The sequence below is a fragment of the Eriocheir sinensis genome, chromosome 69 (assembly GCF_024679095.1).
Source record: "Eriocheir sinensis breed Jianghai 21 chromosome 69, ASM2467909v1, whole genome shotgun sequence".
In the NCBI taxonomy this organism is placed as follows: domain Eukaryota; kingdom Metazoa; phylum Arthropoda; class Malacostraca; order Decapoda; family Varunidae; genus Eriocheir; species Eriocheir sinensis.
Window position 1 is genome coordinate 1934990 of NC_066577.1, and position 26014 is coordinate 1961003.

Here is a 26014-nt window from a genome sequence, read left to right on the forward strand (position 1 = left end):
CCGCCAGGTACCCTTAAGGCGGGTAATATACGTTTGAGAGAGGCGGGAGGAGCGAGGGGCGGGAGGAAGGAAGGAAGGAAGGAAGGACGAAAAGAAAGAATAGTATACAGAAAACAAGACGCAATTAACACGTGGGGAGAAAACCATAAGCAGTAAGAAATGAGGACAAGCCGTAGTGATATAGGTTAGTGAGTATATAGGTGAGTGACCCCTTACAAGACTAGTACTAAGAGTCTGAGAGAGGCAAGAGGCGGTAGGAAAAAAATAGAGAAAACAAGAAAGAAAAGGAACAGAAAAAAAACAAGTTATATCTACAGGAAGGGACATTTAAATAGTGATGAATAAGGGGAAGTCTTAAACCCCTTAATGAGTAACAAGAATGAATGAGGGAAGGATGGAAGCAAAGAAAACAGGAAAAAAGGTACAAAACACAAGTCAAACCGATTACGAGAGGGAAAAACAAAGAGCAATAAAAGAAAACGGGCAACTCTGTATATAGGTGAACACATGTGAGTGACCTTAAAGGGAACTAACAGGTGTAAGAGTGTAACCTTAAAGGGCAGGAGGTGGGAGAAAACCCCTTAAAGGATGACACATGAAGAGAAGGGTTAAAGAGCAGCGTGTGATGGCGAGCCTTAAAGAGCAGAGGGTATAGGACGAGTTAGATTTAGCCCTTAAAGAGTAGGAAGTAAAGGTAAGGCTGCCCTAAAGTGTAGCGAGTGAATGCAAACCCCATAAAGAACAACACACGGGGGCAGGGAAGGAAGGAGAGAATAAGGTAAACACAACACAACAGATAGCGAGCCGTGACCTGAAGCAAAGGTAACAAATGTGAGAATAATGTAAAAGGAAAGGAGTAAACGGCGAAGTATATCACGGAAAGGAGAAAGGGGGAAGGAAAATGTGAACTTGGAAATTGAAAAGAGAAAAGCAAACGTGGATGGAATGAAACGAGTAAAGCATGGAAAGGAAACTAAGGCAAGGAAGAGAAAATGGAAAAAAACAAACAAGAAAGGAAAAAGAGAAAGGAATGAATAAAGGAGATGACATGAAAGGAGTGAATGATAAGTAATATAAAACGCGACAAGTTGATATATTTAGTGAGATTATAACAATTTACAACAACAGAAAAAGAAAAAAAATTGATGAAGACGTTTCAGAAAAGAGAAGAGCAACAAATAGCATAAAAGGGGATAGTGAAAAGGGGTACTGATAAAAAAAACTACAGGTAAAGAGTGGGCAATGAATATTCAAGGATGGTGAGGTTAGGAACGGTTAGGCTTAGATGAGCTGCCGTGTATAGGCCTACCCGGCTCTTGCAGACTCCTTATGTTACCATGTTATATACGGATGAGGCAAAAAATTTCGAAATGAAGGAAAATTGAGGGAGGAAAGTTATCGGAAGGAAAAAAAAAGAAAGATCAATTACGAGTATAGGTGGAAAACAAATAAAAAGGAGGAAGAAATGGAAGAATTACATAAGAAAACATAAACCTGAAAAGAATGTTCGTGAGATAGACAAAGAAAGAAAAAGAGTAAAGGGATAGAAGAGAAAAACGTGAGAAGGAGGAGGCCAGACAGAAAAGGGTGTGATAGCGAGGAGAGGGAAAAAGACTTCGCGATGCAATTCAGTTCAACACGGGGCCGGGAATCTATTTTGGGAGTCGTCGCGTCTAATCCTGAGTGTAATCCTTCTTAGTGTCAGGCGGAAGGTGGGTGGCGGCGCCTGCACAATGGTGAGACGACCGGCTGATACATTCCATTATTGTAGTTGTTTGTGAGCGTGTCTGGGTGGTGGGGGTGTTGGAGAGAGAGAGAGAGAGAGAGAGAGAGAGAGAGAGAGAGAGAGAGAGAGAGAGAGAGAGAGAGAGAGAGAGAGAGAGAGAGAGAGAGAGAGAGAGAGAAAATTAGATATAATTTATTTGCTCACATATTTAAGGTTAAAAAGGTAATTTTGTAGAGGATGAATATGGAATTTTAGGATAAAGTATAGGGGCATACAATCTCATAAGTAAGGTGCCTCTTCCTCCTCCTCCTCCTCCTCCTCCTCCTCCTCCTTTTTCTTTCCTCCTACTCCACCTCCTCCATTAACCAACAACACCAAGGTATAAATCACGGCACAAGTTTACTTCCATAATTACAAGCAACAACAGGTGTGGCAGATTGATAAAAAATTGCGCAACACGAAATTTGATTAAAAACTAAAGAGAGAATAATATATAACTTACGGATTTTCTTTTTTTCTACTTTGTTTTGACGTCGTGGCCAAATTTTCATGTTTTTTTTGTGTTTTTATGTGACGTGAAAACGAAACTAAATAATTCTTTCGTTTTATTATTTTTATTGCTATTCTCTCTCTCTCTCTCTCTCTCTCTCTTTCTGAAATGCATTATGCCTAGCTACTGAGTGTGTCCGCGCGACGATGAGGGAAAAAAATACTTGAAAGAGGAGCTCAGAGGAAGGATTCATTTATACATAGGAACCGAGAGCCTGCATGATGACAGGCTGAGTACGCGCATCATCACATTGTCAGCCCATGTAATGCACTGCCGGTCTTTACTTTTTTTATGATGAAGACTTGGATGCACCAGAAAGGAAGAGGAACCTAAAAAAAAAAAAAAAAAGAAACACGAAATGGCCAGGTATCTCATTCATTCACTTGCATACCTGAAAAAAGTGAAATCTAAGGTAAAAAGGAAAGTGAAGGACGAGTACACGTAGGAATAACGTCATCTGAGAGAGAGAGAGAGAGAGAGAGAGAGAGAGAGAGAGAGAGAGAGAGAGAGAGAGAGAGAGAGAGAGAGAGAGAGAGAGAGAGAGAGAGAGAGAGAGATGGTAAAGAGTGGAGTTGTTTTAGTGGAATTGAACATATCAGATGAAAACGGAGCAGGTATGACATGACGTGCATGTTAACGTTCACGGCGAGTGTTACGTTGGTTGTTACACGAAGGCAAAGAATTCCAATTTGAAGTAATGTTGGGGAGTGAATGGTTAGTTGGAGGAATAAAAGAAGAAATAAAATGACAGTTCTGGTATAACGAAATTGTTCCCATTAGTTTAGTTTGGATGACAACATTGATGATAAACATGATGATTCTAGTGGTGAAATAATATAAATGTGCACTAAGAACAAAGCAAGATGAATGAAGAGCGAAAAAATAGTAACAAAATAAGCAACAGTATGTAGATTCATAGCAAAATCATTGACAAACTGCAACAGAACACGAATGGAACCCTTTCCCTACACGTGACTACTGACAAACAAACAAATCAACAAATCAACAGATAAAGATGAATGTAATGTTTGAAATTCCCGTCATAGCTGTCCCCACAGAGAAAAGGGAAGATAGGTCAAACGGGGTGGAAGGAAAACGAAGAGAGAGGGAAGTGCGAAAGAAAAAAGAATGGAAAAGGGATGGGAGAGGAGGGGATGGACTAATGAGGGAAAAGGGAAGGAAAGGAGAAGGAATACAAAAAGTGAGACTGGAGTAGGGAATGATACTGTAGATTGGAGGGAAAAGAGGAAGGGATAAAAGTTGAATAATTAATCGGGAAAGGGAAAGAAGGAGAAATGAAGATGAAAGAAAGAGAAAGAAACTCAAGTGAATGGGAAGAAAAGGGAATAGGAGAGAGGGAAGATATGAATGAACTGAGGGATAAAGGGACTGGGAGGAGAGATACAAGGGAGGGGAAGGGAAGAGAATGAGGAGAGAATGGCTGTGAAGGAAGTGAACGGTAAAGAAATTAGAGGAGGGGTCGGACAAGAGAAAGGGGCAGGAAGGGAGAGGAAAAGGAGAGGAAGAGGAGGGGAGTAGTGGATGTTTTCTAAAATCTACAAAATGTTTGCTTGACTTGCACAAAGGAATGGACGAGGAATGTCTTCATCCGGAGCGTTCAGCGTCACAACGCTTACCGCTAAAAGAAAGATGGAATGCCTGTTTTTTGTTTTTTCGGGAGGACCAATTACTTTTCTCTTTCCATATCCTGAGCGGCGGACACACTGAACCGAAAAATGATACAATTGTTGGAACGTGTTCATTTTATTCCTTTTCCATCTTTTCCACGGACCTGGTTGATGCATTGGCCTAACATAAAAGATACTATAGTTCTAACAAGGGCTCTTTCATTCTTTTGTATATAAATGGACTGTTTTTCTCTGTGTCTCAAGTGGGCTTATTGAGATACACTGAATAAAGAGGACACCATCAGTTTATGTGATGATGTCAATATCAAACAATTTATTGTGAAAGGAAGATACTGCCAGCCAAGTTGAGATCACATCCATAGTGCCGCATTAATTTGCCAGATGCTCCTGCTGGATATGCCCCTGTTGATCAAGCCGTAGCACGTGTCAAAAGAAGTTGGTATCGACGCACCATGAATGTTACCAGACACCAATAGAACAATTCTCAAGACTCACTACAGAAAAGATAACACATCACCTGTTGCCGGCCCTTAGGCTTCTCCACGGCACCTCGCCATTCCAACGTAGAGATAAACTTTAATTTAAATACTGTGATTGTATTCAGGAATGTCTATTTTTAGAGATTTGTAGCTTTGGAGGTCAAGAAATACGATTTTGTATTTTTTTCAATATATTCTACAGTGGGGGACCTAATGGTTACTCTCTGTGTTAGCCAAATTGCTAAGCTAGTTCTACAGTTAACTCTTGCATAAGGGATTTAGACAGCACAGGGATGAAGGATTGAAGGTGCTGTTTAAGTCTTGCAGAAGGGATTTGGACAGCACAGGGATGAAGGATTGAAGATGCTGGTTAACTCTTGCAGAAGGGATTTGGACAACACAGGGATGAAGGATTGAAGATGTTGGTTAACTCTTGCAGAAGGGATTTGGACAGCACAGGGATGAAGGAATGAAGGTGCTGGTAAACTCTTGCATAAATTTGGACAGCACAGGGATGAAGGAATGTGAAGATGCTGGTTAACTCTGCATAAGGGATTTGGACAGCACAGGGAGGAAGGAATGAAGATGGGTTAACTCTTGCATAAAGGGTTTGGACATGACAGGGATGAAGAAGCTGGTTAACTCTTGCATAAAGGATTTGGACAGCACAGGGAGGAAGGAATGAAGATGCTGGTTAACTCTTGCATAAAGGGTTTGGACAGCACAGGGAGGAAGGAATGAAGATGCTGGTTAACTCTTGCATAAAGGGTTTGGACAGCACAGGGAGGAAGGAATGAAGATGCTGGTTAACTCTTGCATAAAGGGTTTGGACAGCACAGGGATGAAGAAGCTGGTTAACTCTTGCATAAGGGATTTGGACAGCACAGGGAGGAAGGAATGAAGATGCTGGTTAACTCTTGCATAAGGGATTTGGACAGCACAAGGATGAAGGAATGAAGATGCTGGTTAACTCTTGCATAAGGGATTTGGACAGCACAAGGATGAAGGAATGAAGATGCTGGTTAACTCTTGCATAAGGGATTTGGGCAGCACAGAGATGAAGGAATGAAGATGCTGGTTAACTCTTGCATAAAGGATTTGGACAGCACAGGGATGAAGGAATGAAGATGCTGGTTAACTCTTGCATACGGGATTTGGACAGCATAGGGATGAAGGAATGAAGATACTGGTTAACTCTTGCATAAGAGATTTGGACAGCACAGGGAGGAAGGAATGAAGATTCTGTTTAACTCTTGCATAAGGGATTTGGACAGCACAGGGATGAAGGAATGAAGATGCTGGTTAACTCTTGCATAAGGGATTTGGACAGCACAGGGAGGAAGGAATGAAGATGCTGGTTAACTCTTGCATAAAGGATTTGGACAGCACAGGGATGAAGAAGCTGGTTAACTCTTGCATAAGGGATTTGGACAGCACAGGGCCCAAGACCCACACCCACCTTGAGTCCCGTGCGTCGCCCTGGCTGAGGGTCCCTGGGGCTCCTGAAGTGGTGGTCACCCCGCTGGTCCAGGTAATGGGTGCGCGGGTCTCGGGCAAACCTGGGAAAGGAAGATCTGTTAGAGTTGTTTGTGGAAATAAGGGAAAATATAAACCAATGGAAGAAAGATGAAAGCAAAACACAAGTAAGTTTCTCTTCTCTGTTCCTCAGTGAGTTTTTGGCAAAGACCTGAAGAAACGTGTCTGTCTGGTGTGCTCCTTGGTGTGGAGGACAACTCTGTGGAAGGAGGACAAGAAATGTGTGTGTCTGGTGTGCTCCTTGGTGTGGAGGACAACTCTGTGGAAGGAGGACAAGAAATGTGTGTGTCTGGTGTGCTCCTTGGTGTGGAGGACAACTCTGTGGAAGAAGGACAAGAAACGTGTGTGTCTGGTGTGCTCCTTGGTGTGGAGGACAACTCTGTGGAAGGAGGACAAGAAATGTGTGTGTCTGGTGTGCTCCTTGCTGCGGAGGACAACTCTGTGGAAGGAGGATCAAAAATAAGTGTTTCAATTCAATTAAATTTAATGTTATTGAACTGTATCCACTGATGAATTATCTTCACAATACCTTGGAATTGCACAAAACATTTATTTCAATAGTTAAATCCTAGTGTGTGTACTCACCCGGCCACTGGCCACCAATACAAGGCTTGACAAACACCACTGGAGTGTTCCTGGTGTGCACGCCTTGCCCAGCTACATATTCTGCCTTCCTTTCCCTCGGGGCAGCAAACCGAACAAGCTCCGTCCATCACAGCTCCCAGGCCGGCAGTCTGCACCAGTGGTCTCTGCTGGGCCGGGTTTCTTGTGGAGCGCAGGGAGACGTGACAAACCTTCACACAGCGTCTCCTTGATAATCCTGGTGATGGTCTGTTGTGGCGGCCCCAGTCACCGCTGCTGCACTGTGCTGGGGCAAGGTGACAGAGTTGTCACCACTCTGGCTCGGGGCAGACGGCACTGTTCACTGTGGTGCTGCTTGTTGGCTGCTGCACTGTGCCAGGGCAAGGTGACAGAGTTGTTACCACTCTGGCTCGGGGCAGACGGCACTGTTCACTGTGGTGCAGCTTGTTGGTGCATCTCTCAGCAGTCAGCCACAACATGGTGCCAGTCCTCTCCAGGTGGTGTTGATGACTGGTTCCCCGTCACTGAGGTCCCACACAGCAGCACAACACGGCACCTCAGAAGTGGGTCTTCATGTGCCGGGCAATGTCCCCCTTCATCTTGAAGTGCTTCCCACACACGTCACACTTGAACTCTCTCAGGCCAGAGTGTCTGAAGGAGTGACGCTCCAGGGTTTGCTTCTCTCTGAACCTTTCTCCACATTCCAGACACTCATGAGGCCTTTCACCAGTGTGTGTGTAAGTGTGTACCTCGAGATGGCTCTTCCTGATGAATGTGTCACCACAAACCTCACACTCATGAGGCCTTTCACCAGTGTGTGTGTAAGTGTGTACCTCGAGATGGCTCTTCCTGATGAATGTGTCACCACAAACCTCACACTCATGAGGCCTTTCACCAGTGTGTGTGTAAGTGTGTACCTCGAGATGGCTCTTCCTGATGAATGTGTCACCACAAACCTCACACTCATGAGGCCTTTTGCCAGTGTGTGTAAGGGTGTGTGTGTGTTGAGGTGACCCTTCCTACTGAACCTTTTGCCACACTCTTGGCATTCATGAGGTCTTTCACCAGTGTGTGTAAGGGTGTGTCTGTTGAGGTCACTCTGGTATCTGAACCTTTTGCCACAGTCTTGGCATTCAAGGGCTCCTTCAGCAGAGTGTGTGGGTGTATTTGCTGAGGTCATCCTTCCCAGGGAGTCTTTCCCCACACGCTGGCCACTCATGGTTTCCCTCACCAGTGTGTGCAAGGCTGTGTCTGCTGAACTTGCTCCCAGTCTCAAATCTTGTCACACTCAAACTTTCCCTTTCCTTTGTGGCCGAAGGTGCCAGCAGCAAGGTGGTGGTGGTGGTGGTGATATAGTTGCTGTTGTTGTTGTCAGTGGTGGTGGTGGTGGTGGTGATATAGTTGCTGTTGTTGTTGTCAGTGGTGGTGGTGGTGGTGGTGATATAGTTGCTGTTGTTGGTGGTGGTTATGCTGTTGTTGTTGTTGCCGTTGTTGTTGTTGGTGGTGGTTGTGTTCTTCTGGTCCTCACAGCAGTGACAGTGTTCCTGCTGGTCCCGCCACTCAGGCTGCTGCCCGGCCTTGCAGCCTCCGCTGCCCACCACTGGGGTGGGTGAGGTCAGGAACCTCAGGGAAGCTGCAGCGGGCGGCAAGGTTCCCCCGACGCCACACTCAGGGACCAAGCGGCAGGCGAGGCGAGGGATACACCAAGGGGTCCTGAGGTCAGCGGCAGCGTGGACGCAGCGAGCGCTGAGCACAGCGTCCACCTCAGACCCTCACTTGAGCAGCTGTCTCCTGGCGCTGTACTCCTCCCAGCATGGCCAACACCACATCCTGGGGTGCAGGAGATGGGCCGTTAATGCCACGCCCTCTTCTGTCTAAGTGCCATCAGGTGCTCCAGTACTCTGCCCACTCCTGAGTGAAAAATGGAAAGGATTTAGTGACAGAACAGTTTTGACGTTTCCTGCTGTTGGTCCCCAGGGAGGCAGCGAGGCGGCCTGCCCTCGCTGCCCCTCACTGGTGGCTCTGGTTGTTGACGGCAGAGGAGGAGGAGGAGGAGGAGGAAGGGGGACAATTAGAGGAAGAGGCTGGTGATGATGGAGTGACATGCCAGACAGCCAAGCAGGAAAACAAGCAGGAACACTGCAGTGGCAGTTTTGTCTTAATGTTTGGATTACATTCACATAGTAAACCTGCCCCCCAATGCTCGTGGGGCAGGGGCACACGGACCCCGCCGCTGATCTCTAATACAACTGGATTGGTTAACTCTGCAAACCTTGAGGCCCTCAGCCGCCATCCTTGAATTCCCCGAGGCCGAGGTGTTGATATAACAATTCCAGCACCAACGCTTGCTGAGTGGCAGCAGGACGCGCTGAAGCACTTCATTATGAACTTATTGAATGTTTCAGCCCCCAACTACTGCATCCACTACCTGTGTGAGAAAACACTCCACACCCGCCTCCAACCCTGAAGCCCCCAACAACTGCATCCCCTACCTGTGTGAAAACACTCCACCTGCCTCCACCCCTGCAGCCCCCAACTACTGCCTCCCCTTCCTGTGTGAGAAAACACTCCACACCCGCCTCCACCCCTGCAGCCCCCAACTACTGCCTCCCCTACCTGTGTGAGAAAACACTCCACACCTGCCTCCACCCCTGCAGCCCCCAACTACTGCCTCCCCTACCTGTGTGAGAAAACACTCCACACCTGCCTCCACCCCTGCAGCCCCCAACTACTGCCTCCCCTTCCTGTGTGAGAAAACACTCCACACCTGCCTCCACCCCTGCAGCCCCCAACCACTGCCTCCCCTACCTGTGTGAGAAAACACTCCACACCTGCCTCCACCCCTGCAGCCCCCAACTACTGCCTCCCCTACCTGTGTGAGAAAACACTCCACACCTGCCTCCACCCCTGCAGCCCTTAACTACTGCCTCCCCTACCTGTGTGAGAAAACACTCCACACCTGCCTCCACCCCTGCAGCCCCCAACTACTGCCTCCCCTACCTGTGTGAGAAAACACTCCACACCCGCCTCCACCCCTGCAGCCCCCAACTACTGCCTCCCCTACCTGTGTGAGAAAACACTCACACCTGCCTCCACCCCTGCAGCCCCAACTACTGCCTCCACTACCTGTGTGAGAAAACACTCCACACCCGCCTCCACCCCTGCAGCCCCCAACTACTGCCTCCCCTTCCTGTGTGAGAAAACACTCCACGCCGGCCTCCACCCCTGCAGCCCCCAACTACAGCCTCCCTTCCTGTGTGAGAAAACACTCCACACCTGCCTCCACCCCTGCAGCCCCAAGTACTGCCTCCCCTTCCTGTGTGAGAAAACACTCCACACCTGCCTCCACCCCTGCAGCCCCCAACTACTGCCTCCCCTACCTGTGTGAGAAAACACTCCACACCTGCCTCCACCCCTGCAGCCCCCAACTACTGCCTCCCCTTCCTGTGTGAGAAAACACTCCACACCCGCCTCCACCCCTGCAGCCCCCAACTACTGCCTCCCCTACCTGTGTGAGAAAACACTCCACACCTGCCTCCACCCCTGCAGCCCCCAACTACTGCCTCCCTACCTGTGTGAGAAAACACCCACGCCCGCCTCCACCCCTGCAGCCCCAACTACTGCCTCCCTACCTGTGTGAGAAAACACTCCACGCCTGCCTCCACCCCTGCAGCCCCAACTAATGCCTCCCCTACCTGTGTGAGAAAACATTCCACTCCCACCTCCACCCCTGCAGCCCCCAACTACTGCCTCCTTCCTGTGTGAGAAAACATTCCACACCTCCACCCCTGCAGCCCCCAACTACTGCCTCCCTACCTGTGTGAGAAAACACTCCACGCCCGCCTCCACCCCTGCAGCCCCAACTACTGCCTCCCTACCTGTGTGAGAAAACACTCCACGCCCGCCTCCACCCCTGCAGCCCCCAACTACTGCCTCCCCTACCTGTGTGAGAAAACACTCCACCCCCGCCACCACCCCACCCGCCCCCAACTACTGCCTCCCCTACCTGTGTGAGAAAACACTCCACGCCCGCCTCCACCCCTGCAGCCCCCAACTACTGCCTCCCCTTCCTGTGTGAGAAAACACTCCACACCCGCCTCCACCCCTGCAGCCCCCAACTACTGCCTCCCTACCTGTGTGAGAAAACACCCACACCTGCCTCCACCCCTGCAGCCCCAACTACTGCCTCCCTTCCTGTGTGAGAAAACACTCCACACCCACCTCCACCCCTGCAGCCCCCAACTACTGCCTCCCCTTCCTGTGTGAGAAAACACTCCACGCCCGCCTCCACCCCTGCAGCCCCAACTACTGCCTCCCCTACCTGTGTGAGAAAACTCCCACACCCACCTCCACCCCTGCAGCCCCAACTACTGCCTCCCTTCCTGTGTGAGAAAACACCCACACCCGCCTCCACCCCTGCAGCCCCCAACTACTGCCTCCCCTTCCTGTGTGAGAAAACACCCACACCCGCCTCCACCCCTGCAGCCCCCAACTACTGCCTCCCTTCCTGTGTGAGAAAACACCCACACCTGCCTCCACCCCTGCAGCCCCAACTACTGCCTCCCCTACCTGTGTGAGAAAACACTCCACACCAGCCTCCACCCCTGCAGCCCCCAACTACTGCCTCCCTTCCTGTGTGAGAAAACACCCACGCCCGCCTCCACCCCTGCAGCCCCAACTACTGCCTCCCTACCTGTGTGAGAAAACACTCCACCCGCCTCCACCCCTGCAGCCCCAACTACTACCTCCCTTCCTGTGTGAGAAAATACTCCACACCCGCCTCCACCCCTGCAGCCCCAACTACTGCCTCCCACCTGTGTGAGAAAACACTCCACACCTGCCTCCACCCCTGCAGCCCCAACTACTGCCTCCCCTACCTGTGTGAGAAAACACTCCACACCTGCCTCCACCCCTGCAGCCCCAACTACTGCCTCCCCTTCCTGTGTGAGAAAACACTCCACGCCCGCCTCCACCCCTGCAGCCCCCAACTACTGCCTCCCCTACCTGTGTGAGAAAACACTCCACACCCGCCTCCACCCCTGCAGCCCCCAACAACAGCCACCCCAACCCGTGTGTGAAAACACTCCACACCCGCCTCCACCCCTGCAGCCCCCAACTACTGCCTCCCCTACCTGTGTGAGAAAACACTCCACACCCGCCTCCACCCCTGCAGCCCCCAACTACTGCCTCCCCTACCTGTGTGAGAAAACACTCCACACCCGCCTCCACCCCTGCAGCCCCCAACTACTGCCTCCCCTTCCTGTGTGAGAAAACACTCCACGCCCGCCTCCACCCCTGCAACATTTTCCCGCAACACTGCGCCGGCAATTATACCCAAACTTGCAGTCTGACATTCACTGGAGATAATATAACATGGAAACACTGAGATGAATTGAGTTGACATGAATATACCCTCCTGAGTGCAAGCCCCCTCTCAACTATACCTGACCTGACCTGACCTGGCTTGTGCCCCGCTGCCAGAATGCAATAAATGGAAGCACATCCCTTGACACATCCTCCCGGACACTATGCCGGGAAATCACTGCCTCACACACGAGTGGTTCAGACGGCAAGCAACTCGGCCGTGTCTCGAGTGCCCAAAGTCCTTAATTTGCAGCGAGGGTAAACACTTCCCTGCTGCAGTTTCCTGTTTCCAGAGTTTTCTTCCACTTGATAGTTTTTTCAAGTTAAGGAGAGTGTTTTGAGGCGTTGTGCGTGTGAGTAATAACCGTAACATGGCCGTGACAATGGGGTCAAGACTGCCATTATTCACGCGCCAATATCTCATTTCCTACTTCATCTGCTGTCATACATATTTTCTCCTTAACTTTAAACCTCCCGGAAAACCACAGGAAAGAGTGAAGAGAAAGAAAAAGCAAGTGTGAAAAGAACCGTGAAATGTGTGTGTGATCCCGTGCAGCAGCAGGCGGCGTGACCCTCTGCCGCCAGTGACAACACCGGCACAGCGTGAAGCCTGCCACACGTATTACCGGAAAACACTAAACCTGACCTGACCTAACCAAACTAAATAAAACCTGACCTGACCTAACCAAACTAAATAAAACCTGACCTGACCTAACCAAACTAAATCTAACCTGACCTGACCTGACCAAACTAAATAAAACCTGACCTGACCTGACCAAACTAAATAAAACCTGACCTGACCTAACCAAACTAAATAAAACCTGACCTGACCTAACCAAACTAAATAAAACCTGACCTGACCTAACCAAACTAAATCAAACCTGACCTAACCAAACTAAATCAAACCTGACCTAACCAAACTAAATCTAACCTGACCTGACCTAACCAAACTAAATCTAACCTGACCTGACCTGACCAAACTAATCTCACCTGACCTGACCAAACTAATCTAACCTGACCTGACCTAACCAAACTAAATCAAACCTGACCTAACCAAACTAAATAAAACCTGACCTGACCTAACCAAACTAAATCTAACCTGACCTGACCAAACTAATCTCACCTGACCTGACCTGACCAAACTAATCTAACCTGACCTGACCAAACTAAATCTAGCGTAACCTGACCTAAATAAACTAAATCTAAGCTGATCTGACCTGACCAAACTAATCTAACCTGACCTGACCAAAGCAAATCTAGCGTAACCTGACCTAAATAAACTAAATCTAATCTAACCTGACCTGACCAAAGCAAATCTAGTGTAACCTGACCTAAATAAACTAAATCTAAGCTGATCTGACCTGACCAAAGCAAATCTAGTGTAACCTGACCTAAATAAACTAAATCTAAGCTGATCTGACCTGACCAAAGCAAATCTAGTGTAACCTGACCTAAATAAACTAAATCTAAGCTGATCTGACCTGACCAAAGCAAATCTAGTGTAACCTGACCTAAATAAACTAAATCTAGCCTAGCTTGACGATATCTGATCTAACCAATCTAAATCTAACCTACTCTGACCTAACCAAATGAAATCCAGCATATAAACTAACTATATCCAGCATAACCTGACCTGGCCAAATGAACTCTAGCCTGACCTAACCAAATGAAATCCAGGATAACCTGACCTCACCAAATGAAATCCAGCATAACCTGACCTCACCAAATGAAATCCAGGATAACCTGACCTCACCAAATGAAATCCAGCATAACCTGACCTCACCAAATGAAATCCAGGATAACCTGACCTCACCAAATCAAATCCAGCATTACCTGACCTCACCAAATCAAATCCAGCATTACCTGACCTCACCAAATGAAATCCAGCCTAACCTGACCTCACCAAATGAAATCCAACCTAACCTGACCTCACCAAATCAAATCCAGCATAACCTGACCTCACCAAATGAAATCCAGGATAACCTGACCTAACCAAATGAAATCCAGGATAACCTGACCTCACCAAATGAAATCCAGGATAACCTGACCTCACCAAATGAAATCCAGCATAACCTGACCTCACCAAATGAAATCCAGCCTAACCTGACCTCACCAAATGAAATCCAGCCTAACCTGACCTAACCTGACACCATTCAGGCCAGAGCGGCCTGCACATGACACGGTGGCCGTAGAGTCGAGGGCCAAGATCAACGTGGTCTTACTGTGGCTATTATAATTATTCGTCTCCACAACAAACGATGGATCAAAACGCTCAAACAAACCAAAAAACAATAAAATCAAAGAAAAAAACACCAAATGGCAAGCGGCAATAAAGGACGCAAATACTGCACAAAGGCGTCCTTCGTAGTGGGCCGGGTGTTATTCTGGAATTTTACTGATTAGTTTGGGTTAGTTTTGTTATGTTTAATTTTTTACAATATTCTGCCAATAATCTACTGCTAGGGAGGAGGGAACAGCTGGTAATGGTGTGTCCCTAATAACTGGAAGTGACTGCTGATGTGAGTCTTGACCCCTAAAGGACAGGCTACTGCTAGGGAGGAGGGAACAGCTGGTAATGGTGTGTCCCTAATAACTGGAAGTGACTGCTGATGTGAGTCTTAACTCCCATGCAAGTGAAGTAGAGAGGCTTGGGTGTACTTCTGGAGCAATACCCAAATGATGCCTCAGAACACTCACCGGAATGAAAAATCTATCAAATAAATGAAAGAAAAAACACCCAAAACAGGCAGCGGCAGGAAGGCACAAAAACAGCACAAAGGTGTCCTTCACAATGACACGGGTGGAGGTATACAGCAGGGAGACGGTGTACGGTACTTCTGGAATTTACCACATATAGTTAGGTCAGGTCAGGTTGGGTTAGATTTACTTTGGTTAGTTTTGTCAGGCTTAATTTTTGAGGATAAATACAAAGTACAGGGCCCGCCTTGGGCAAGAAGGTTGGTAAAAAATTAAGTAAAGGAAATAATAGTAAAGACATACGAGCAATGACGTGTTGGTATACAAATGCTGATGTCTTGAGCACCAAGTTAATCGAGTTAAGATTTAGATTAAGGCATTGTATAAGCAAGCCACTTCTGTTATTTATATGTGAGGTTAATCCAAAAAATTTGAGATATCCCTTGACAGCTGAAGAAATGTCAATATCTGGATATAAGTTATATTTAAAGAGAGAGAATAGAGGAATAGCAATATATGTACATGAGAGTATATCAGCATGGCAAGTGGAGATGAACACAGAATTTGAAGAGGCTTTATGGATACGCATGAGAGTTAACAAGAACGAGGAAGCACTGATGGGGTGTTTATACAGAAGCCCACACAGCAGTAAGGAAAATAACGATAAACTCAGACAGTTATTGGTGGAAGTGAATTCTGGTAGGGATACACACGTTTTTATGGTTGGTGATTTCAACTATCCCAAAATTGATTGGGAAAATTGGACTACAGAGGGAGGGAGCACAGAAACAGAGGAATATAAATTTATAGAAGCAGTGAGGAACTCTTACATGTACCAACATGTATCACAGGCCACCAGAGGAAGAGGCATGGTTTCAACAAGTTTACTTGACTTAATTATGACCAGAGAGGAAGGTATAATATCAAATATTGAATATGAGTCCCCCCTTGGTAAAAGTGATCACTGTGTACTTATAATAGACCTTAAATTTTTTAAGTGTACCCCAGCGCTCATATGAGAAGTTTTATTATGATAAAGGGGACTATGAAGCTATGCGTACATTTTTAGGGAGTATCGAATGGGAAGAAGGATTCAAACACTGCAAAGATAATGTAGAGGAACAGTTGAAGATGATCACAGAAAATTTTCAGTTAGCAAAACAAAATTTATCCCAAGTAAGATCATTGATACTGCAGGACAACGACAATATAATACACCACTTGACATGAAGACACGACAAGCAGTGAGGAAGAAACATAGAACATGGCAAAGGTATATTGAGACCATGGATCAACAGAAATATAAAGAATATGCCAGGGCAAGAAATAAGGCAAAGTCTATGACGAGGAAACTGCAGAGGGCAGCGGAAAGGGAAATTTCATTAACTGTAAGGGAGAACCCAAAAAACGTTTGGAAATATGTGAAAAGTAAAGTGAAGGTAAAGAGGGTGTAGCTGATCTATACATATCAGAGTCAGGGGACAGAGAAGAATTGACAAAACAGATGGTGAGAAAGCACAGGTACTAGCTGATTTCTTTAGTAGTGTATTTATAGAGGAGCTTGATTCAGTTCCACCACCCATCGCAACCAGAAATTATGGAAGTAGACTTGAGATGGTTGAGATAACTGCTCATGAAATTAAGGAGAAACTGAAAAATCTCAAAGTGGATAAATCTCCTGAACCAGATGAAATACAACCGAGGATATTAAAGGAACTTAGTTCTGAGCTTGCAGAGCCCTGAAAAGCTTATATAATACATCACTTCGAACGGAAAGGTACCAGAAATATGGAGACAGGCTACAATATCGGCTATATTTAAGAAAGGCTGTAAGAAAACGCCAAGCAACTATAGACCGGTAAGCTTAACATGTATATTATCTAAAGTAATGGAGTCTATAGTGAGAGATAAAATGGTTCATCATATGTCAGCAAACAATTTGTTTAGCCAGAGTCAGTTTGGCTTTATCAGTGGGAGGTCAATTACACTACAGTTATTAAAGGTAATGGATACATGGACTGAAATACTGGAAGGTGGAGGAGAACTTGATGTAGTGTATCTAGATATAAAAAAGGCATTTGACACTGTCCCACAACAGATTGATGATGAAGTTAAAAGCCTATGGAATGGGAGATCAACTTGTATACTGGATTAAAGCCTTACTAAACAGAAGAAAACAGAAAGTGGTTGTTAGAGGTTCCTCGTCAGAGTGGAAGGATGTTGTCAGTGGAGTGCCTCAGGGAAGTGTTATTGGACCATTACTGTTTGTGATATATATTAATGACTTGCCAGATAATATTGAGTCATCGGTATACATGTTTGCTGACGACACTAAATGTTTTAAGGAAATTGGAAGTTCTGGGGACCAAGGATCACTCCAGAGGGATTTGGACAGGCTACAAAGTTGGTCAGTGGATTGGTTATTGGAGTTCCATCCAGCGAAGTGCAAGGTTATGACAGTGACAAGGCAAAGGAATCAACAAGTGGAAAGAGAATATTTTATGCAGAAGGAAGACCAACCTGTAAGTCTTGAACGAGTGGATAGTAAAAAGGATCTCGGAATAATAGTAGACCAGCATCTTACATTTGAACAACATATTAATGACAAAATAAATAAAGCCAATAGAACAATGCGACTCATCAGAAGGTCATTTGTGGATTTAAATAAAGAAAATTTTATTAGATTGTATAAAGTACTGGTGAGACCACAGCTGGAATTTGGAAATGTGATATGGAGTCCGAGTAGAAAGAAGGACATCACTTCCTGGAGAAAATGTGCAAAGGCGATCAACGAGAATGGTAAATGGACTTAGACACCTATCGTACCAAGAAAGGTTAAAGGAACTTAGTTTGCCAACATTGGTGTATAGGAGGTTAAGGGGTGAAATGATAGAGACCTATAAGATTGCAAGGGGGAAATATGACACCAGAGTGGCTCCAGTGCTTGACTATAATGTACGTGAAGAATTAGTGACAAGAGGACACCAATACAAATTGAATAAAAAGAGGTGCAACACAAGGATCCGTCAAAACAGTTACATGAATAGGATAGTAAATGTATGGAATAGTCTTCCCTCCTCTGTAGTAGAGGCCCCAAGTATTTATACATTTGAAAAGAGACTTGACCGCCACTGGCAGCATCAAGAAGTGTTTTTAACTATGAAGCAAAGTTGTCTGTTTCGCCACAGATGTCCATACCATAGTTTTTTTTGAGCTGTTACTGAAGATCTGGATATAGAGGCCCTTGGGCCTGCGTCCAGCACTCACCTAAGTATACCTAAGTATGTGATAGGCCTCACACTGTAGTGACACGACTAGCCTGATGGGTGAGCCTCCCATAACCCACTTAGCCAGGGGGGCACCTCTTTGGCCCACTGGTAAAAGAGTGGCTCTCCCGTTACGGGCAGGGCGGGCAGGTGCACGTCAGGCATTGAAAAGTCAACCTTTCAGTGGTTTCTGGAAAATAAAACTTTCTCCATAATAAACAGCATCATATTTTGCACTGAAATAAAGCGTGTCTCAAAATTAGTACCACCTAGGCTCCTGTCCTTCCCTCAACAACCCCCGAGCAGCCACCTGAGACCCCAAAAGCTGGAAATGTGTAAGCTTGGGTGTGATTCTGAAATAATATCAAGCTGTCACCTCAGCCATAAAAAGCCTGAAACAGGTAAACTTGACATGGGGCAGCTTGGGTGATTCTGAAATAATACCAAGCTGTCACCTCAGCCATAAAAAGCCTGAAACAGGTAAACTTGACATGGGGCAGCTTGGGTGTGATTCTGAAATAATACCAAGCTGTCACCTCAGCCATAAAAAGCCTGAAACAGGTAAACTTGACATGGGGCAGCTTGGGTGTGATTCTGAAATATTGCTGACCCATCACCTGAACCGGTAAAATTCTAGTGTTTGCCCATACTCCCCCCTCCACCCAATACAAGACTGGGGACCTGGTGGAATGCGGGTTTCGGGTTGGGGACACGAAATCAGTCGCATTCGCGTATTTTTTTAGTGGGGGGGGGGGGAAAAAAACTCCCTAGATCCAGGGAAATTTCTTAAATTTAGGGAATTTCTCCTCCACCACTAAAATAAGCGTTTGCGACGAATTTAGTGTTTCCCATACGAAAACCACGCACTCAGTGGATCCCCAAGCTTGTTTTGGGAGAGAAGCGTAGTGAACCCACCAAACGATGCTCACCTCACCATCTGGCGTGGCACCGGCGGCCATCTGTGCTCACATAAACGCCTCCACCACACTCATGCCCTCTCTCTCTAGCAGGCTGTCACCTCATCGCAAGGCTTCTGTCCGCCAAGTAGAGTCCGTGGCACCAAACACAGCGTATCTTCATTGTTTATCACCGACACAAGTAAAACCGCCGGCTAGCCGTGATCCATCCAACACCTTGCCTTTAACAATACTGTGGCTTGTGCAGGAAGTGTAAGCTCTCGAACCTCTTGCCCGAGCTGTTCCAACACGTGGATCCTTACTGACCGGATTCTGAGTCTGCTTCACGGGCTTGTATTCCCAGTATACAAGGTGATTGTGGATACTGACTCCACGCCTCCAGAATACGATAATACGCCTCCAGATATCATGGTAAAAAACAAAGTACTTACAAGTAAAGAAGGCCGAATTAATACCCTTCCCGCAACGATCTTGGGGGAGCTGCGTGAACTCGGGGTATTTGGGTGGGGGAGCATATTTAAACTACTCCAACCAAACTTTACGACCTGGGGCCGTATACACAAACGTTCTTAGCATCGCTAAGTACACTTAACGGCGCTTAACTTAGCGCTGGAGCTGGAGCACTTAGCGGGCGGAAAATTTAAGGCGGGGAAGGGGCTCCCATAGCACCGTTAAAAATGCATAAGTATTGCAAAATGGCGGATTACAGCTTACCTATGAATGCTTACCTATGAGTGGATAGTGGGGGAATAACAAGTGACTTCTTTTGGTGTTCCTCTAAGACCTGTTAGCCTCATGCCCCTGATCCAAATGCCTGTCATACCGCGATTTGAAACTGGCTATTGAAGGGGCAGATACCACATTATCCGAGAGCTTATTCCACGGGTCTATAACTCTAATGGCAGACCAGTTTCCCTTCATTGTGGTTCGCCAATGGTCTGGTTTACTCAGCTTGTAGGAGTGGCCCAGCAGTCGGTGGAGCTTGTATGTCTGGATCATGTCACCCCTCACCCTTCTCTCTTGTAGCGTCTGGAGGCCAAGGTGCTTACAGCGCTCTTCGTATGGCAGCTGGGCAATGCCTGGTACTAGCTCTGTTGCCCTTCTCTGCACCCTCTCCAAGGCCTGGATGTCCTTTGCCAGGTATGGGGACCACGCTTGGGCCCCGTAGTCCAAGATGGGCCGGACTAGAGAGAGATATAGCGGCAGCAAGATGGTCTTATCCAGCACACTGAAGTTGCGTTTGATGATGCCCAGTCTGCTGTTCGCTTTAGCAGCCACCATTGCCACGTGACTGGATGATTTGAGGCTATTGGCCACTATAATGCCAAGGTCCTTTTCCCGGTCCGACTGTTATAGTAGGATATCAATGTATTATTATTATTTAATATCACCACGAATTAGGCATACAATTGTCAATGGAAAAACCCCACGACAGATAGATCACGCCACCTTAAAGGAATGTCGTCCGTCAGTGTTTACCGTCTCAGTTTTGTATACTTAGCACTCCGATGGTGCGTGGAGGTCACCTTGACATACGTGACCAATGGCGCAAATCACCAATAGTCAATAGTTGTCATGAGTCACCAGCACGCTTAATTACGCGGGGAGAATTTGTCTCGCTCAGCCAAGTGGCATCCTGAAAAAAATCTTATTTACCATACATATTAATTTTCAATACCAATATTCTTACTAATATAAACACAATGTTATTTGTCTATAATAATTTATGATGTCAACTCAAGTACATAATGTAAATATCTTTTAGAGGCGAAACAGTGATCGAAGGGTGTTGCAGCTACATCATTTTCACGAGTGAACCAAAGCGAATATTACAAAAAAAATAATTTGTATCGCCTTTCTAGAGATTATTCTTCGCACAGTAAGTATGGAACACATAACCGTTACGTGTTTTTTGCGAAAAAAACGAAAATGTGTGGCCGAAGCCGAAATGATCTGCTCAGTTGACGCCGAAATCGAAATTGACGAACCCTCCTGCCAGAACCAAAACAAACATCCCGCGCGCTTATTTACTTGTTGCTGCTACTGTCCTCGAACATGACAGTCTACATATGTGCTGTTGACTGCAAATCCTCTTCGCAGAAGAAGGATCCTGAGGTGAAGGGCTGGGCCTGTTTTCCAAAGAAAAAAGAGGCTGCCCGAAGACGTTTGTGGGTGACCAGATGTAAGAGGGGACCTACATGGAAAGCCACCCGACACCATGCACTGTGCTCAAATCACTTTATAGACTGGAACAACGGGCCGTCACCATCGCATCCTGATCCAGAGTTGTTCGGCTACAATCAATGGAGGCCGAAAAACAACGCTGGTGCCATCAGTGGGCTTGGAGCACGAACACCAGCGGCTGACAGAGGCGATCAAGAACCACTAACCCAGTCACTGCCCTCTTCACACTCTGCCCCTGCCTTGCCAGTCAACATTGACTTCATAAAGGAAACTGACGAAGAAGTACAAACTGATGTCCATATTGAAGTCGAGACATGGGCTCACAATGCATCAGTTCAAGGTATGTTACTATACCATGCAGTTTTAGTGTTGATTTGAACATCTTTTATGGTAAATTTATGGCACAAATTTACAAGTGGGTTGCTTTACATCAGATTAGGTTTATTATCCCTTTTAGAAGGTCTAGAATGTAGAAATCGTGTAAGAAATAACTTATTACGTGAGTTTTGTCTAGGGAAATTGTGTTATTCTATAAATCGGTGCCATGTAGCCGACTTGAAAACATTCACCACTTGTACCTACACTGATGAATGAAGTAATTGCCTGCATTTCTTTACCTAAGCATAGCAAACTTACTAGAGTAATGGAAAAAAACTTAAGCATTGCCAAGGAAGCCAAATTAGTGTTAATTTACTTTAAAACAGCTCATTCACTTTAGAATTTCAGGTTAATCATTACTGTTTCAACTTGTAAAAGTTTATTACTATTTTATAAGTTGGAAACATGTGTAGCTGACAGGATTGTAGAAGTTGAAAGTATTAATTACTCTAAGATATTTCCTTCTATAAAATGACATTCACAAATCATTCCTGAAACATGTAAGAATTACTCTAGTCGAGGGGGGCAGAGGCCGTAAGTTAAGGGTTTTAGTTTAATTGCTCTGCTGCTGAGCTAGCAGCAGGCTGTGTGCTCCTATATGTGACATTGTGTAGAAATGTCTTTTGAATGATACATATATCTGAACTTTATATTTTATTTTCCCACAGTTGATGCTGAACAGTTTCTCCAGATAGAGGTAGTGCTGAACCACAGGATCACACCTATTCAGCATCAGCCATTGCTACTACTTCAGCAGCTGAGCCCAAGGATGTTGGAGTACAAGTTGAAAGGGTTAGTTATATATACATATAAACAAGTAAAACGCCTCAGAAGGCGATGTACGAGCTAAGCTGAACACACACACACACACACACACACACACACACACACACACACACACACAATACATACAGAGAGAGAGAGAGAGAGAGAGAGAGAGAGAGAGAGAGAGAGAGAGAGAGAGAGAGAGAGAGAGAGAGAGAGAGAGAGAGAGACAGCCAGCCAGCGCGTTTTATCTTGTCATAGCGGCTTGCCCCGCCGTGTATAAAATCTTATATTTTTTCAAAGGCCTATATCTCAAAATTTTGAGTGAACGGAAAGGCGACGCTATACACCATTAGATAGATAATTTCATTGCGCTTCTTTTGGTATGTGTCCACTTTCGCTGAGGCAAAAGGAAGTTGGAGTAAATTAAGGAAAACTGTTGAAAGTTATATATATATATATATATATATATATATATATATATATATATATATATATATATATATATATATATATATATTATATAATCTTTTTTATGCTTTTCAGGAGGCAGATCTAACAGAAGCACCTACTGATCAGAGAGCCCGGACCAGAGGAAGGATTCTTGCTAGTGACAAGAGTGTTCAGCGCTATACAGGTCTTCCTAACAAAAGTGTTTTGATTTCTATTTATCAGACCATTAAAAAGAGAGTAAAAACAATTAATTACTGGAAAGGGCCAAAAAGCATAAAGGAAAATTTAAAGAAAGGGGCACGTGGCCGTAAGAAAATACTAGATACTTTTGATGAGTATTTAATTACACTTGTGTACATCCGTCAAGGTTTTCCGGCTGGTTTTAGGCGACTTATTTGCAGTCTCACAAGCTTCAGTTTCATGCATCACTAATACCTGGATAAATGTATTGTATGAGGTACTGCAACCGTGGCTATTGTGGCCTTCAGCTCAGCAAGTTAGGGACAACCTTCCTGATTGGTATCCAGTAAAGTATGCAGATACAAGGGTAATTTTGGATTGCACAGAGATTTATATCAACAAACCAGCAAACTGCTCTGCTCAAGCAATGACATACTCCATGTATAAGCATCACAACACTGTTAAAGTTCTGTTGGCATAACACCAACAGGAATTATTACATTTGTGTCAACTCCATATGGTGGTAACACATCTGATAGGCACATTGCAGAGGTTGAACTGATAGACAAAATTGAACCAGGAGATGCTGTCATGGTGGATAGAGGGTTCAATATTGGAGACCTACTGCTGCAACGTGGTGCAAACTGCACATGCCACCCTTAACTCGCAAGAAAGAGGATGGTTCAGGAAGGGCACTAAATGCACAAGAAAGAATCAGAACAAGGAGGTTGCTTCATTGAGGGTGCATGTTGAACGTGCTATTGAAAGAATGAAGAATTTCAAAATTTTATCAGGACAGCTCGATAATAAGCTTTGGCCCTTTTGCATCAAATTTCAGTAATAGTTGCTGTTTTCTGCAATTTAATGCCCTCTCAGTAACTAAATGTTGACACAAATGTCAATGTTCATGTCTATATTTACAAATATCATTATATACTTAAGGGCTCTGAATTCACATAATTATGTAATGTTATGGTACACTATTTTGTTTATGAATTTGGATTAGGTTTATCGGATATGAATAAGTCAATGAAGGTGTGAATAAAACTACTTTTGTTTCCAGATATTTTATTACATCATCTGAGATTCATCATATAAAGTTACATTCTCTGTGTGTGTGTGTGTGTGTGTGTGTGTGTGTGTGTGTGTGTGTGTGTGTGTGTGTGTGTGTGTGTGTTTGTTTGTTTGTTTGTTTGTGTGACAGCAATCTTCTTTGCCCCCAAAGGGCAAGTAAGGTACCCAAAGAAATCTTAAACATGAACAAATACAAATCTCATACAAAACAATTTTTCGTATCACCACAGTCCATAAATAAATGGGAGAGAGAGAGAGAGAGAGAGAGAGAGCCAGAGCCAAAAGCATGGAACAGTATCTTGTCAGTTCCCTCTAAATAAGTTCTTCATCCCCGCAATTTTGGCATTACAAATTTTTCATGAAAAATTAAACTTTTGCACCTCTCTATTAAACCTCTCCTCATCAAAGCAAATTCTTTGAATGGTTAGGTGTGGTGTTGCTTTGTGAAAATAATGAAGTCACACCAGGAAGAGGTGCCGGCACCTAGCTGTGTTTGTATTTGAGTATACCACTGAGACTCTTCCTTCAATGTAACTTTATTCTTTTCTCCTATTTTTATATGGTAAGAGCCATCCCTAGCAATATCTTCTCCAGTCATGGTTTTAAATTGAAGTTTAAAAGGGCACTTAATTTCTAAAATCCCAGTTCCACAGCACCTACATGAAACAATACCATCTGGGCTGGCTCGTATGAGGGGCAATTTTACTGATGATAAGACCTGAACGTTTTACTTTGAAACCATTATGCTTCTTACGCATTTGAGTCTCGTAGTTTTCTTGCAAGTGCCTCATACTTTAGCCCATAAGAAGTGGCACTATTCCCTATAAAGGAAGACTCTATAATTCCTTTTACTATGTAATTATCAGGATCATTCTTTTATATCTGGCAGCTTTGTGTATCACACTTGCAGTTATTGCCCCACTCTCTGTTGTTTCCATATGGGACACAAATGTTGTCGCTTGGTTTTTCAAAATTTCTGAAATAACTGTATTAGTATACTTACTCTTTAAAAATTGATGAAACTTTCACCTTGATTGTCCTGTGAAAAGAAACATTTTGCTAATCCTGTAATAGAGGGTAAAGAGGAGGCTGGTCTTCCTGAACAATACCCCACAGTGCTGCATCCGGTACATGCTGGAGAGTGGTTGCAATGTCGTCTGCAACTTTGTCGGGAGTATAAGGGGAATATAACTCTGATATTGCCTTATAACTACCAGAACTATAAGGTTTTGAGTACTGGATCTGCTGTTCCCTGCACCTGTGCTGTAAAATTAATGTAAGAGATGTTAGAAAACAATATATATGGAGTGAACAGCAGTCAAAAGGCAGCCTGCTTGCCTCAAAGAAACATTCATTCCTGTTCTCAACTATACCCACCCACAAATCTGCTGCACTACATCTACATTCCTGTCTTCAGTAATACCAAACCACTCACATTTGTTGAAGCACATTAACTCTTGTTCTCTGCCACATCCACCCACACACCTAACTCAGGAAATTAAACACTCCCGTCCTCATTTCAATCTACCTGTTTCTTTGTATTCTAAGAAATTTTCATTTAACAAAGAATGAAGAAGGCAATTTTTATGGTGAAAATTTAGAAAGTTGGAAAAAGATAAACCCTAAAATAAGGGATTTATGTTATGGAGAGTGGAAAGAATAGAAAGAAGCTAGAAGTGGAGGATTGTTAAAGATTTGTAAAGTATGAGTAGGATTATAGAAACCAAATCCAGCTAAATGTATAAACAAATTAAAAGAAAACCTGCATAAGAGTAGACATGGAGGCAAGACATGGTGAGTGTAGCTCCTAGGTGACATGTTATTATTGTCCTTGGGTGTCAAACTGTTTTCTACAAAATGTATTGCACCTACCTGCTCGCAATGGTGACAAGGTTAAAGTTACACTTATTTTGCTCATGAGGCTTGTCCCAGGTGCAAGTCACGTCTGTGCAGGTACGCTGTGCACTTCCCGGCTGCACCCCACAACGCTGCACAAAATCTGATACGGCGAAGATGAATGCAAAGACGTGCTTGCATCCCCCATCATCTCTATAATAGAATAATAGATTTGTCTTTACTAATGTATCTAGAATCAAGTCAAAGTTAGCTTAGCCAGCTTTTTTTAAATAATATGAATCACAAACAACCAATTATGAAATTAAAAATCAAGTTTAGATAATAAACATTATTCTTTTCATGCAGCTAGAAGCTATT

At 44.9% G+C, this 26014-nt stretch overlaps 1 protein-coding gene and 1 pseudogene across 1 annotated transcript in view; both read right to left on the reverse strand.

The window, feature by feature from the left end:
* Nucleotides 1-26014, reverse strand: part of LOC126988315 (neurofibromin-like) — a 219442-nt pseudogene that overhangs the window by 127385 nt on the left and 66043 nt on the right.
* LOC126988316 (neurofibromin-like) overlaps nt 1-26014 on the reverse strand; it is an 84374-nt gene that overhangs the window by 18009 nt on the left and 40351 nt on the right. Inside the window, exons 11-12 of the mRNA XM_050846371.1 lie at nt 8051-8189; nt 5864-5963 (exon numbers count right to left, since the gene is read on the reverse strand). Of these exons, the coding sequence (XP_050702328.1) occupies nt 5864-5963; nt 8051-8189 (239 nt within the window). The remainder of the gene's footprint in view (nt 1-5863; nt 5964-8050; nt 8190-26014) is intronic.